General features: G+C 38.2%; 1 protein-coding gene across 1 annotated transcript; it reads left to right on the top strand.

Moving 5' to 3' along the window:
* The first annotated feature begins 434 nt into the window (after nt 1–434).
* MMP8 (matrix metallopeptidase 8) lies at nt 435–11,631 on the top strand. Its single transcript, XM_033121870.1, has 10 exons — nt 435–665; nt 2,293–2,537; nt 3,212–3,360; nt 3,448–3,573; nt 6,267–6,428; nt 7,955–8,072; nt 8,815–8,948; nt 9,525–9,678; nt 10,400–10,503; nt 10,668–11,631. The coding sequence occupies exons 1-10, from the start codon at nt 555–557 to the stop codon at nt 10,769–10,771; spliced, it is 1,407 nt and encodes a 468-aa protein (XP_032977761.1). The 5' UTR covers nt 435–554; the 3' UTR covers nt 10,772–11,631.
* The last annotated feature ends 3,909 nt before the right edge of the window (nt 11,632–15,540 follow it).

Here is a 15,540-nt window from a genome sequence, read left to right as displayed (position 1 = left end):
GCTTTGTGACAACACACCCAGACACACTCTTCTCACATGCAATAAGGGTGAGTAAGTACAGAGATTCTTGAACTGGGCTCCTCGGTCCCAAGATAGCTACTGCTAATCTAACAATATTCCCCTACGTAAATTAATAGAGCATGTGTTTTACATACCCAGCAAATGCAAACCCATAGATAACTGCGGTTCATTAACTTCAGGATTAGTCTCCTATTCCTTTTCCTTGACCAGACAATTTTGCAAAAGTAAATACCTAACAAAAAACCCCAAATGCAATGAGTAGCAAATTGTATTTTTTTCCCGTTGAAAGACTCCTCCGTTTTTGGGGATGCTAAATCGCATGATATAACATTACAAAATTGTCAGACTGTAATTAACCTGTGTTTCTTCACATTCCTGATGTGGCAATTGTTTCAGGCACGGCTTTTTAAAGGGCCAACAGAGAGGAGTGAGGAACACACAATTCTGTAAACGTCTGGGCACCCACCAGGGACGGACCCTACCCAGAGGGGCAGAGAGGAAGGCCACGAGAGGTAGAGTTTGGAGGAAAAGCCATGTTCAGTCTGATGATGCTTCCACCTCTGTTTATACTCCACATGCAGCTTTCCAAGGCTTTTCCAGTACCTTCTGAATCCCAAGAAGAGAAAACTATAGAAATTATTCAGGTAAGTTGACAGGTGGGTGGTTGACTTGGTGATTATTAGGAAATTGTGTGGGTTGTGTTCTCTTTTTAGTTAAAGCAGCCTGAAAGAAATTATGTGGATGATTTATTTGAGCTTGAACAACCCATTTCAGTGATTTGGGGGCTTCCGATCTGGATCCTATAAAAGCCAGGCATGAAAATAAGCTGGGTTCTTCAAACCCTGGGAAAACCCTGCTACCTCCAGCAAGGGAATACTTTTAGAAGGAATGGTTTTAATTACAAAACTAAATGGTTTTCTCTATTTACCTAAAATTTTCCCTTCTAATCTAGCTGCACCAGTTACTATTAATACATGTCTGGTTGTTTCTGGATGACTTATCTTTATAGTCCCAAATCCCAGCTGTACAAAACAGCATCAGAACGGGATATTATAAGGAACTAAAATCTGTTTATAGTATGATCAGATTTTCATATACTAGATTATGGGAATGTTTATAAATAAATTCTTGGAAGCTCTATAAAAGCAGAACCCAGAGCTTTCTTCCATTGTTTCACAGTATGAACGTCAGGCCAAATTTTTAAGAAACACAAGGGAATTCTGTCACAAATTTATCATGCACAATTTTCTTAGCAATACAGTTTCAGTAAAGCATCCTTGTTGCTTTTTCTTTTACTTTTTAGAAGTGTCTCACAATGGTAGTAGTGACTTCTGAGCTAATAGCTACAGTATATTGAGTATTTACTCTGTACAAGGCACTCTGCTAAATATTTCGCAAATGTTATCTCATTTTAGCTTTACGACAACCCTGTGAAAGGGGTATTATTATTTCCACTTTAGAAACTAAAGCGAATCTTAAGTCAGTTAAGTATATTTCCAAGAACTCAGTTACTTTGTAGCAGAGCTAAGATTTGAACCCAAATCAATCTGATCCCAAAGCCTGTGAGAGCACAAAAGTGTTCTCTCCCCTGTCACTTGCAAAACGCCAGGTGTTCACAGGATGCTTAAGGTGGGAGAAAGAAGTCTTATGATTGGCTTTCCGCCCCTCAGACATTTACTTCCTAATAAGTGTCTACCCTTTCAAAGAGTTACCATGGTGGATAAAATGCTAATGTCAGTGACACTGCAGTTGCCCCAGAACTTATTGGGTTCTTCTGAAATTGTTAATTCTCATTTGAAAAGCAACATGAATTGTCATCTAGGCAAGTTCCTTCCTTCTCTGTAGTCCATTTCTTAAATGAGGATGAGTAAATCCTCTTTACAGTAGTGAAAAGAGGATTAAAAGAGAATCTGCACTGATGCAACTAATCCCTTAAGAAGTCAATAAAAGTTAGTGATATTCTTTTGTATAAAAATAAGAAGGCAGTCTCCTGATTGTATTCTAACATTTTGCATGAGGACTTGGACCTTATCCCTTATGAAATACCTATTTTTATGCATAAACATTAACTGGAGCACTGACAGAGGGGCTCTTCTTTCCAATAGGTACTGTTCTTTCAAAGTCAACCTACAGTTTGTGTTTTTATACCTGTGACTATCAGGTTATTAGATTGTTATACTCGTAAGTCTGCAGTAACTTAAAAGGAATGCAAATGCCCAGAGAACTGAAGGTAATTTCACAGCAAGTTTCCTCATGTTTGTCTTTGTCCAGCATTACCTAGAAAATTTCTACCAGTTACCAACGACCAGATACCGCTCTGAAAGAAAGAACAGCGCAAATGTGATTGTTGAAAAACTTAAAGAAATGCAGCAATTCTTTGGGTTGAATGTGACGGGGAAGCCAAATCAGGAAACTCTGGAGATGATGCAAAAACCTCGTTGTGGAGTACCTGACCTGGACAATTTTATGTTAACCCCAGGAAACCCCAAGTGGAAGCAAGCCAACCTGACGTACAGGTGATATTTCCAGTTTCAAAATTCATTCAGTCAGTCAGTGTTTATTGAGCATTTGTGATGTGCCGGGTACTGTTCTAGGACTTGAGATCCACCAAAGACAAATAAATAAACATCCCTGTCCTTGTAAAGTTCAGATTCTAGTGAATGAGTATGAGAATGAAAGGATAAAGATCTCACGTGCTGTCTTCACTCCAAAGTCTGTCATTTTTTGTTTCCCTTCTCTAATAATCTAAAGAAGATTATGGCAATATTAGCTTGTCTCTCTGATAACTCACTTTAGGACCCAAAAAAGTTTAATAATTGCTGGAGAGAATTTAGCCCCACCTTTCATGCATCTTGATGATGATGTTAATACCCACTCTTTGTTGAATACTACTATTTGCCAAGAAGTGAACTAAACACTTTATGTGTATTTAACCACCCACAATAACTCTATGAGACGGGTCCTATATTATTATCCTCATTTTATAAATAAGGAAACTGAGTTTAAAGACATGTAACAACTTGTCCAGAGCCCACCTCTGTCTTCAACCCTACGTCCGGCACTCCCTCCTTCTACCCTCTCCACTGGAAGCTCATCACGTATGCAACTCACTTTAAAATGGAGAAACTCAAGCTGTTGAATGACTGCTGTTCTAAACAATAATGAACCCTTCATACATCTCATTTTGAAGGATTGTTAACTATACTCCACAACTGTCAAAAGCTGATGTGGACACAGCTATTGAGAAAGCCTTTCAAGTCTGGAGTGGTGCATCACCCCTGACCTTCACCAAGATCTTCGAGGAAAAAGCAGACATCAATATTGCTTTTGTCCAAAGAGGTGGGCTAAAAGCAGTCATGCTCAATTTTGCTTTCTCTGGCTAACATGAGAGTTGGCAAAGACCTGATACAAATTGTTTTATTTCAGATCACGGTGACAATTCTCCATTTGATGGACCCAATGGAATCCTTGCTCATGCCTTTCAGCCAGGCCAAGGTATTGGAGGAGATGCTCATTTTGATGCGGAAGAAACATGGACCAAAACCTCCAAAAGTAAGTTAACCAACGTTAGATCAACATGCAGCTTCTTAGTAAACATTTGCCACATTAGAATTTACACACACACACACACACACACACACACACACATCCAAGTTGTTGTAACACTTCCCACTCACACAAACTGACCGTTTAAAATTTTCCCTCCCTCAAGATACTGTCAAATTAGGTTTAAAAAAAGTCCTAAGGCTAATTACTGACCTAGTTTACTACGACAGGAATCAGTAAGCTACAGACCATGACTAAATCCTGCATGGCCCTGTTTGTATAAATAAAGTTTTACTGGAACAGCAGCACATTTACTTGTTTATGTATCATCTATGGCTGTTTCCATGCTCATGGGCAGAGCCGAGTAGTTGCAACAGAGACTGAAAATAGTCACTAAGCCTGAAATAGTCACTATCTGGACCTTTACAGAAAAAGTTTGCTGACCACTGACTGCCTTAGGGTATATCTTTCTTTTAATATTCTGAAATTTAATGATGTTTGAAAAAGGTCCTATTTTTGGAAATTCAGAAATAATTGAGTTCGTTTAGAAAATTGCCCTATTTAGAAAAGAGCAGCTATCTTTTTTTTTCATCTACTTATTTTGTCTTCATCTAGCTCTTTTTCAATCATATGTCCCTACATAGCAAGCCACCTTTTTCAGAAGAAGTCTCAGAATAAGAAGATTTGACCACATGAAAGGAAGAATTGAGGTTAAAGACAAAGATATCCAGTCCATATGGTACTTCACTAAGCCATATGTCACAGAATATGTCACAGAATACTTTTTAGAAGACAGTAGGAAAGGAACCTTTCACCTTGCTCGGCCTTTTTTCTCCCATCATTTATTCAAACTACATGTTGTGAGCATTTATTCTACCCAAGTCCCTGTGCTAAGAGCTGTGCATACCCAAAGATAAACAACACTCATAACTACTATGCAATCCTATTGCCCTCTCCACTAGTTCAGACAGCCATTACCTCTCATCCAAATTAAATGATCCAGATTCCCAACTGGACTGTTCACCGCCAATCTCTGCTCCCTCTAATTTTTTCCAACACTGCAGCAAGGTTTGTCTTTGGAAAGCCCATCTGGGATTACATTAGTCTCCTGCTTAAAACTTTCAGTGTTTACATTTTCTGGACCAAATAATGTCCAAATACCTTCATTTGACACTGAATCTCTTGGTTTTCCAACCTCATCTTTTCATGGCTTGTCTTCATATTTCACATAGAGTGGCCACATCGTACATTCACTCTTCGTAGAACACACCATGTGCTTTCCAATTTCCCTCTGTTTGCTCTCATTGCTTCCTCTTCCTAAAGTGACCTTTCCCACACTTCAAACACCCCAAATCTCGCTTTTCCCATGCTATGTCAAATGCCACCTCCATCTTGTCTTTCAACTGGAAATGAGGTCCTCCTCCTCAGAATCCTGACTGCTCTGCTCATTATTCTGTCCATTCAAATTTTTGTATACTTCTCCCCTTTCAGACTGTTTGTCATTATAAATAACCCAGAGCCCCTCTCACAGTGCCCAGGCACTCAAAGATGTTTTTTGAAATGCATTCATGAATGCAGGGGGCAAAAAAAGGATATGGTGATCAAGAAAGTAGATCTTGGAGCATGGGTAGAATTTTACCAGGCTACTTGTCAAGAGGAAGTTGAACATTGTGTTAATAGCACAACTCTTGCCATCATTCCTAGGATTGACCCCAGCTCTACCACTGCAAGTTACAAGACTAATAACAAGATATTGAAAACCTGTGGGCTTTAGTTCCTTATTGTAAAAATATTTCTAACAATATTTCATTAAAATGTTGTGAAGATTAAATAATATTACACTTCCTAGCATATAGAAAGTACAACTATGACTTAAAATGTCAGCACGTAAGAAAATGCACAGTGTGTTTGTGAGACAGCCCATAGACTGGCTGGAAGAAATGATTCATCTCAGAAGTCAAGGCCTCAAATATCTGCTGAAACCAAGTAGAGAGATCTCAGACTCGGCAAAGGCGCTTGGGTTTTGTTTAATAAGAAGTATGAGCCTTGGAAGTTTTTGCGTTCCCAGTTGTTAAAGGCACTATGCTCGTGGAAGTTAAAAAGATGAGGGAAATTAAAAAGATATGAGGCAGGATATGTCTCCTTTTGGTAGAGAATTCCTGAAGTTTCTTGGAGAGCTCAGAATGAGAGAAGAGCTGGTGCGAAGCTGTGGGTGATAAGTGAGTCTGTTCTGCCTCTACGGCTGCTGCCTGGAAGGCTTCTTATGTTACTATATGTTTCCTGAGACTCTACTGATGGAGCCGACAGCCTGGAAGACTGGAGAGGGGTGCGAGTGGATGCACAACAGGAGAGGGCTTCTGAGTATCATGAGACCTGTGATGGCTCTGCCATCATTTCTCTAAGCCTCAGGTCCACACCCACGAAATATGTGAATCAGAATATAAGCAGTTTTGCTTGATTCTAAGATTTGATGAGAAGCTTACATTCACCTAATCTCAACCTACAGCTCCTACTTTGATTCCTTTTAATCTTCATATTTTCAGGTAATCTTCATATTTTCAGGGAAAAAAGCAAAAGGCAGGCAGGGGAAGGGCTATTTCTCCAGGCAGTTTTGGCCCAGAAGCTACATTCCTTGAGATCATATTTCCACCACACTTGGATATACTTGGAGCCATTCACCATACGTGCTTGCGTTTCAGATTACAACTTGTTTCTTGTTGCTGCCCATGAATTTGGCCATTCATTGGGGCTTTCTCACTCCTCTGACCCTGGTGCTCTGATGTATCCCAACTATGCTTTCAACGAACCCAGCACTTATGCACTCCCTCAAGATGACATCAACGGCATTCAGGCCCTCTACGGTAAGGTCACTGTGAGACCTCGGCATGTCAAGGGTGTTCACTGCAGTCCTGTCTGTGTGGTGGAGGTTGGAGGCTACCTGGGAGTCCATTAAGAGGAGAATGTTCAAGTAAAATGTGCTGGATCCATGCCATAGAGTCATGTGCAGCAGTGAGAAGCACTGAGTTAGATGTCCATATGGCAACAACATATATGGGGCTTTAAAACATTGTGCTTCGTGGAAAAGAAATAGAATGATACACGTTACATAGTGTATGAATTAAATTACACAATATATGAAACTACATAAATTAGAAATGCACATAGATAAAGAAAGGAATTTTCAAGAATATGCTAACCAAAAGATGTATGTATGTTGAACACATTAAGATTGCTGTCTGTGGGGGGATGGAGGGGACTGGAAATGGAGTACGGAGAGATAGAAACATTTTGTGAAGACCTGACTGAAACCTTCCAGGGAGGAATATAGAGGCCTCTGGCCCTGTTATAAGAAGTACAGTAGTACCTCGGTTTTCAAACATCTCCAGTGACGAACATTTTGGTTTATGAACGCCATGAACCCGGAAGTAAATGTTTCGGTTTTCGAACATGACTCAGAAGTCGAACATGTCACACAGCTTCCGCTGAGTGCAAGATCCTGAGGCCTAGCTGTCGGCTGTTTTCGAACATTTTAGAACTCGTGGATTACTTTCGAAAACCGAGGTACCACTGTGCTGTCTGGAAAGACCGTTGCATTTCTTTTCCCTCTTGCCCTCCTGCCCTCTAGTGCCTATAAGAACGGGAAACCAGAGAAGAGATTTGCAGCTCTCTAAAAAGTGCTGAAGGCAGTGGAATGGGAGTGGAATGAAATAGAACTGGGAAAAGCATTCTGCCCTCTCTGGTGGGACAGCATTATAAAACCAAGCAGGTCAGGATACCACAACCAAGGAATTTTTTCATCACAGTAGAATTTTTAAGAATGAAAAGACCTACTCTAACTGTCTCTATTCCCCAACTCCTTTCCCCCTGAAAACATCTCTTTCTTTTGCTCATCAATGTTTTAAATCCTCTTAACTATGTGTATAGCCCTTCTACAATGAGAAAACAGTTACATGCAAATACTTACAGAAACATTATTCCTCAGATTTTATTTATATTTATGGTGTGGGGGTAAAAGATTGATATCAGCTCCCTGAAGCTGGATTTTGGAGGGGAAGTAGGAATCGGATACTAAGTGACCAAAAATGCAGAAAGAGGAAGCAAGAGAGGTGAGAAAGATGGGATTAGAATTTTAAGTGGAGGGGCATTCAATTCAAATTTCTTTACCTCACAATTTAACCTGGAACTGTCTCTGAAAATCACCATTACTCTTATTAGAAAAAAAAAATCAAGAGGGCCAAATGTACACTTACTTTGATGCCTGTGTGATGGTCTGGTAACTTTCTCTTTATGTGAAAACACTTCACCATCCTGAGAAATGCTGAAATACAATAAAGAATCACAGTGGACTTATCCTTATAAAAAGCCTTTTTTTTTTTTTTTTTTCCAGGACCTTCAAATAACCCTATCCAACCAACTGGACCAAGCACGCCCAGAACCTGTGACCCCAGACTGACATTTGACGCTGTCACCACACTCCGTGGAGAAATGCTTTTCTTTAAAGACAAGTATAAGAGTGAACTATTCCTTCCTTTCATTTCTTACTGGCATAACTTAAAACAGGATTCTAATTAAGTTCATATTACATATCACTCAGTTTTTTCTTTGAATTCTACACATATCATCTCTTTGGAACTTACAGTGTTTTGTAACTCTGTAACTCAAAACACCCAGAAAAAGAAAACTGAAACATTCATGAACATTCGGACGTTTATGGTGACATAAACAGACATAGGCTCTAGCTGCTTGGGAACTGCATAGCTAGGTTTATCCAACACCAAAACATCATTTAATGCCACTCAAACTCTGTCAAGTAAATGGAAATTTTCACCTAATAAGCTGCAGGGCAAATCATCTAAGTGATTGAATTTTTCAATTGTCCATCAGCTATTTTGTGATTATGTAATCACAGGCTGAGTGTCCTTGTACTATTTTTGCTGGAATATTCTAAATATTCTCATCATTTTGTAGGAACGATCATCGAGGAGACTAAAATAAGATTTGGGGGGGTAGGGCGTGACAGTAAAAAAATGTAATCAAATGAGGTCACTCCTACAACCCCCTCGGAAAGCAGATGGACAATACCACCATAAAGCACTGGCCAAATGTTGGTCACTGTGCTAGAAATTTTGTATTCACTATATTGTCATATCTTCCCAGCAATCTTACAAGGGCCAATACGAGCCCAAGACTCTCAGAAGCTGCCTACTTAGTCGATAGTGTGTGATTTTCTCCTTGGTGTTCCATTAGATTCTTCTGGAGAAGGCATCCTCAGATACCAACAGTTGAACTCAATTTTATTTCTCTATTCTGGCCATCCCTGCCAACTGGTATACAGGCTGCTTATGAGGATATTGACAGCGACCAAGTTTTCCTATTTAAAGGTAAGTGCCTAGGGTTTTCGTCTCATTTTCATTCTGCCTGAAGGGAGGGGAAGGATTTCTTTGTGATCCCTACCAGGTTTAGAGGAGGTGAGCCAATGAGAGGGTGTTACGCTGGACTGGCTTTTGTCTAGAGCCGCGGTAGAGACCCATCTCTGTCACTAAGTACTGTGTGAACTTGAGCGGGTTGTAGCCTCTTCAGGCGTCAGTTTTCTCATCTACAAAATGAGGAAACCTTAATAGATCACCTTTAGTGTTCCTGCACCCTCATCCTAGATATAATTTTCTAAGATTCCCCAAGGCTATAATTTAATCTCTGTCTAGAAGTCCCATGAGACAAGACATCCAATTGTGGGACCCTAAATGTGAGACTAAGCAGTTGGCATTTTTTTAATAAGAGCTGGGGAACCACTGGTCTATCACAGCCTAATTAACTTCACTTTTCCGCCTTGATATTTTAAAGACTACTTGTCCCATTTTCATTTCTACGATAAATTTATGCAAAGACTAAGAAATGATTCACATTGTTTTGTAGGAATGGAAGAACATTATCTAACATATAACTGGAATCATTTGCAGGCAACCAGTACTGGGCTCTGAGAGGCTATGACATTCAGCAAGATTATCCCAAGCATATATCAAACTACGGCTTTCCAAGCAGTGTCCAAGCCATTGATGGAGCTGTTTCCTACAGGACAAAAACATACTTCTTTGTAAACAACCAATTCTGGAGGTAAGATAGACTATTTTTCCAACTAGAGATTGAAATCTCTTCACCATGTCTACAAACCACTAACAATCAGGCACCTAAAGGTTTTAAAAATCTAGGTGGTCTTTGATAGGCATTCTTTTTCATAAGAAGATTGATGTTGCTATGGCTTTTGAAAATTTCATTTTTATAAAATTAAAATACCTGCACAAAAGTATTGAAGATTCTGTATCATGAAACATAGCAAGCCTTATTAAAGCACTAGGGTGGGATGCAAAGAAAGAGTTAAGCTAATTCTCATTTATGAGTTAAATTATAACATACTCAAGCAGATATTATCCAGATAGCCTACAAAATTTGGTGTCCAAATTTTACTATTTGGTAAGTAAACTTACTATTACATTTGTCCAGAGAGAGAGACAGACAGAGGCAAACTGACTATGTACCAATTAATTAAAAGCCTTAGAAAATATAGCTCTTCTTTTTAAAAATAACACTGCACCAGCAATCAAAAGCATCTCTTTAATATCATTTTAGTATTAATGATACCCATATACTTTATAAATAGGTATGTACACTTAGGTAGAGCGGTTAACCAATCTTAGTCCCAGTAAATAGGACATTGTGAAGACTGAATGAGAAAATAAGTGGGAAGGCACTTTGTAAATTATATGCAGTTTGAGAAAACCATTATCATTATATACTGTTCTGGTCTTAAAACACGGGACATTTTTTTTCTCATCAGATATGATAACCAAAGACAATTCATGGATCCAGGTTATCCAAAAAGCATAGCAAGTACCTTTCAAGGAATAGAAAATAGAGTTGATGCAGTTTTCCAGAGGAATAGTAAGTAGAAAAGAAAACTAGTAATAAATTTGTTTAAAGTTTTAAAATAGCGCATTTGCATTTGAATGTTATCTTGGGATAGGAATGGGGTCTTTTTCATTGAAAACATCTGAGATGTTACTTCTACAAGTTAATTCAATATATTCTCTCTTTTTTTTAAACAGATTTCTTCTTTTTCTTCAGTGGACCAAGATATTATGCATTTGATCTTAATAATCACAGAGTCACTAGGGTTGACAGAAGCGTTAGATGGCTTAATTGTAGATAAAGTTGAAGCAAAATCAAATGTGTTTGTATCCATTTTGTGAATATGAAAAGGAAGTCTAATTTGCATATTCATTACATAATGTTTACTCAACATTAAGTAATGTTGTTTGCTATCCCTATATTCATTGGACCTGCCCTCAGTGAAAATACATTTAGAGTATTCCACTGTTTGCAGAGTCTGATTTAGTTCTTTTATATTCCATTTTAGGTTAGTGAATCCATCACAAAGAGAAGGAAATTAAGTCCTCTTTGTCACCTCAATATTCACTATTTTCATTACTGGTTTATTTGACTTCTAAAATGCTTATATATTCCTACGTCTCTTTACACATGTCTTAACTATATTGCTATGTGCAATTTAGCACTGGAGTTTAGTTAGAAGTAAGGATTATGAACAATATAGACAATACCCCTTGCCTCTATGGAAAATGTGGTGCTATTTTCCACTCTTGGAAAGAAATATCGCTGATTCATGTTGTGGGTTTCATTGTGTCCTCCCCACCCCCACCCCAAAAAAAGAATGCTGAAGTCCTAACCCCAGCTACCTATGAATGGACTTTATTTGGAACTAGAGTCTTTGCAGATGTAGTTAGTTAAGGTGAGTTTATATTGGATTGCGATGGGTCTAAGAACTGGTGTCCTTCTGAGAAGAGGAGATACATAAATGCACAATGAAGAAGGTTATGTGAAAACAGAGGCAGAAATGCCAAGAATTACCGGAAACGACCAGAAGCTAGGAGGAGGCAAGGAAGGATCCTCCCTAGAGCCTTCTGAGAGAAGAACATGACCCACCCAATACCTTGATTTTGGACCTCTAGCCTCCAGAACTATGATAGAATAAATTTCTGTTGTTTTAAGCTACCAAGCTGTGGTACTTTGTTACGGCAGCCCTAGGAGCGCAATACAGTACACTTGCACATAAAAAAATAAATCAATACAGAATGACATAGTTGAACCCCCAAGTAAGGATTATTGGCATCTTCCTAGGGGGAGCAACAAAAAAAATAAGTACCTCTTTCTCTCTTGCTTCCTCCCCACCCTATCCTTCTAGAGTCAAGTAAACGGGCTCGTTGGAACTTTTTTTCCTGGTATACTCAGGAGGACAACCTCTACTGATAACTGGAGTTTACTACACAAACAACAATGCTGGGCACAAAATTTAATAAAACTCATTAAATTCAATTAAATTGAGTTTAGATGCATAAATTTGCTAATGGCTCTTCTCTGTTAAGAGCTTTAAGACTTGTGAGACCATAATGGCTAGTCCAGATATCAAAATCCTCGCAATGTCCTATTTGCAGTTGTTAGAATGTAATGTACCTTATTACACAATAAATATGTGAATTGTAAAATATATTTATGACTAGCACATCCTATTTTCTTTTTCTCTTAAAGTTTTTAAATTCCAATAGATAATTATTATTTAGTGTAATTTAGCATCTTACTCTGGTTCAAAATTATCTATTAAATGAGTTCAAAATAAATATTTTATTTTAAATAACTGACTTGTGATCTACTATTATTTCTTAGATACTACCACATAGTTCATTTAAAGCATTAAAAAATAGTAAATTTTGATATATTTGCACCCATTTATTCCCCTGTCAGAATTATAATATTGGTGTTAAGATTTTAGATATTGCTTCACAAATCGTGAAATATTTTATAAATACTCAAAAAAAGTTCCCCCAAATATATCAGCACAGTACTCTTCATTTATTTTATAAGATGAAAAAACAGAAACTAGTATATACTATAATTTTAATGATTTGTTCACTTATTCAACAAGAATTAGTCAGTTCCTTACACGTTACAAGTGCTGTGTTAGGGAAAGAGATGTGTAAGTAATGCATAGTATCAAGGTAACAAGTGCACAAGGACCTGTAAGAGATAGGTATTTCACTTTTAACAGTAGATTCAATTTCAGACTATCATATTTTCTATAACTTATGTCAGTTTTTACAAGCATGAAGATGGGAGATTCATCTTCTCAGAACACCTGCCATTTGTCCCAGCTAGCTATGACAGATTCTTCTTGGCCCAAACCTCATCTGTACATTTTTGAGTTAAGAATTGAGTTAATATTCTTTTCCACCATATGTCAGTCATATAAAGTGAACAGAAATATGAATACAGAATTCAAAACAATGTATTCCTTTTTCTAGGTTCTTTTCCTGACAACAGGTATTTTCTGGCTGTTACACGCAATTTTATGTGAGTAGAAGAGATGTAAGAATCTAAGCTTAGAATTTAAATAATGAGATTACTTTTTATCTTAGTTTGAGGTTTTTGCCAGAAGCAAAGCCTAAGACCTGGGTGCACTTATTTTATTCCGGACATGGTCTAAGGAAGCAAAAGTGAGGAAGTAAACAGACTGAAACAGAGAAGGAAGGAAAGTCAACACAAGTATGTGTTATCAATTTTTGCTATGTGCAACTGGAGCTCAATTTCATCAGGACCGCCTGAGAAGCCTACAGAACACCATTCAATTGTTCAAATCTCCAGGGAAGAGAAGGCTGGGACATTCATCTTTCAGTTCCCTTCACCACTGGGTGGCTCCAAGGCATTGACCTGTCAGGCTCTATGACATCCCCATGCTCTGGGCAGAGAGCAGAAGGACGCCCAGTATGTCCTTAAGGTCGGACTTTGTCAGAGCAAGGTGTGTTACACAGACCCGTCCACTGCCACTGAGGTGTGCCTAAGGCCACCAGAGGCATCCCCTCCGTCTTTGTTGTTGGGAGATTAAAATGAGGGAAAATTGAAGGAGTTTTCTCTGGACAAACTTACTAATCCAAGAAAAAAACAAACAAACAACGATTTATAGATACTGAGACTGTAGAAATCTCAATGTGGCAGAGGCTGCTCGTTGCCTACATTAATGTGTTATCCTTTCTTTGCTGCAGTAAAGACCCCAATTTCATTTGAGGTAGCAGTGAATCCAGCTAAAAGAATCCAGCTAAAAGAGTTTGCCACCTCGCTTACAGCTACATGTGGCCCATCTGTTTAATTTCTTGCCAAAATGTGAAAGCAGAATATTGTGTGGGCTTCTAGGAAGAGCCTGGGAATTTACTTTTTTTGCCTTCCCCTTTCTGCTGCCTGTAATGAAGATACAATGGCCAGAGTTTTTGAAGCCACCTGGACCTTGAGCCATTGCACACAGAGAGTGGGGCAGCAAGATAGATGTTGCCTACATCCCTGGTGGTGTGGAATTGTCATACAAGCCCTGGGAAACCAAATCTGGACTTCTCCCATGTGAGGGAGAAATAAATTTTTATTTTATTAATCATCTGTTATTTTCACGGTTATTATTATTCAACCCCTTCGAATACATCACATGAAACATCTGGAACCCACCCCACTTCCAGGCAGTAAATGTCAATGATTGAATAGCCCTGCACATATAGACAAAGCTTCCAGTCAGCTTTCTTGTCTCTCATTCTTTAACAGATTGCACAACACAAAGTCTCCAAATATTTGGAAAGAAGACTTCTAATGTGAAAAACAGACACCAAAAAAGAAATTTTGAAGAAATAAAGACAGTCCTGGGAGCAAAAGAAAATATCAAAATAAACTAAAATTGTACTTAACACTCTCAAATCATAAGGCATATTTTACATCCCAAAATATGAACAAAATGCAAAAAAGTACAAAATAAAATAAAACAAAATAAAAAGACACTCAGAGAACTAAAAAGAGATCTTAGAAATGTAAAATATCCCTAAAGTAAGAAACTCAGTAAGTGAACTGGAAAATAAAGTTGATGGAAAATAGTAAAGGATATATTAGAAATACAGGTATTCAATCCAGAGGTCCAACAGATGTGTATTTCAGAAAGAGAAAGAGGAAAAAATTATCCAAGCAATAGTGTAAGAAAATTCCCTTGACTTGAAGTTTTCGTAAGGAAAGGGCGCCATGCTAATGCAAAAAGACCCACCCACATCAAGGCACGTCATTAGAAAATTTCAGAGTATCTAAGTAAAGAGATTTCTAACATTTTTCAGAAGAAAAAAATAAAAAAATCAAGAATCAAAATAAATGGCTTCTCAACAGCAACACTAGATTCTAGAAAACAATGAAACAGAACCTTGAAAGTCCTAAGAAAAATTTATTTCATCCTGAAATTCCATATCCAGACACACTCTCAACCAAGTGTGATGACGGAATAGTAAAGGGCTTTCTTAAGCATGAAAACAATTTCCTTGCACCTTTTCTTCGATCCTCCATCTCCCGTGGCTGTCTATGCATATATTTGCTCTGGTCAGGCCAGATTTTTAACAGCTTATTTCTGCTGTTGTAATTGCTTCCTACGGCCTCCGTCCACTCATATGCCTTCTCCCTTCCTCTGTGCATTCTTCAAGACCCAGTGCAAGCCCTACCAGCTTAAAGACTCTAGGTTACCCCCATCAACAGTGATCTGTCTATCTTCTGGCCCTTCTCAGTCTCTGGAATCTTCATTGAGCATGGGCCGCTTGCCGCCATTTTGTCTGGCATTAGTCTCAGTATATGACTAAATTCTCCAACAAAATTAGAATGGTATTTTGTTCATGCTGTATTTACAGTGGCAGGCAAATAGTAGGTACTCCATAAACATTTGATGTTTACCCTGGTTAATGAGCATAATCCAATTTTTAATTCAACTGTCTCTTCATGATACCATGCTTCCCAAGATATTTTAAGGTTTCATCCCAAAAAAATATTTTATAAATTCTCAAGAATTTATGGATAGGAAAACCTTCAACTTTGCAAGGACAAAAGTAACTCTGAGGCTGA

Source organism: Rhinolophus ferrumequinum, chromosome 11 (genome assembly GCF_004115265.2).
Source record: "Rhinolophus ferrumequinum isolate MPI-CBG mRhiFer1 chromosome 11, mRhiFer1_v1.p, whole genome shotgun sequence".
Taxonomy (NCBI): Eukaryota; Metazoa; Chordata; class Mammalia; order Chiroptera; family Rhinolophidae; genus Rhinolophus; species Rhinolophus ferrumequinum.
This window is presented reverse-complemented; position numbering and strand designations above follow the sequence as displayed.

Excerpts from the sequence above, each read along its gene's own strand:
- MMP8 (XM_033121870.1), top strand. The coding sequence starts at position 555 with ATGTTCAGTCTGATGATGCTTCCACCTCTGTTTATACTCCACATGCAG. Across the intron at positions 3,361-3,447 it reads TATTGCTTTTGTCCAAAGAG|ATCACGGTGACAATTCTCCA; the intron begins GTGGGCTAAAAG and ends GTTTTATTTCAG. Across the intron at positions 10,504-10,667 it reads TGCAGTTTTCCAGAGGAATA|ATTTCTTCTTTTTCTTCAGT; the intron begins GTAAGTAGAAAA and ends TTTTTTAAACAG.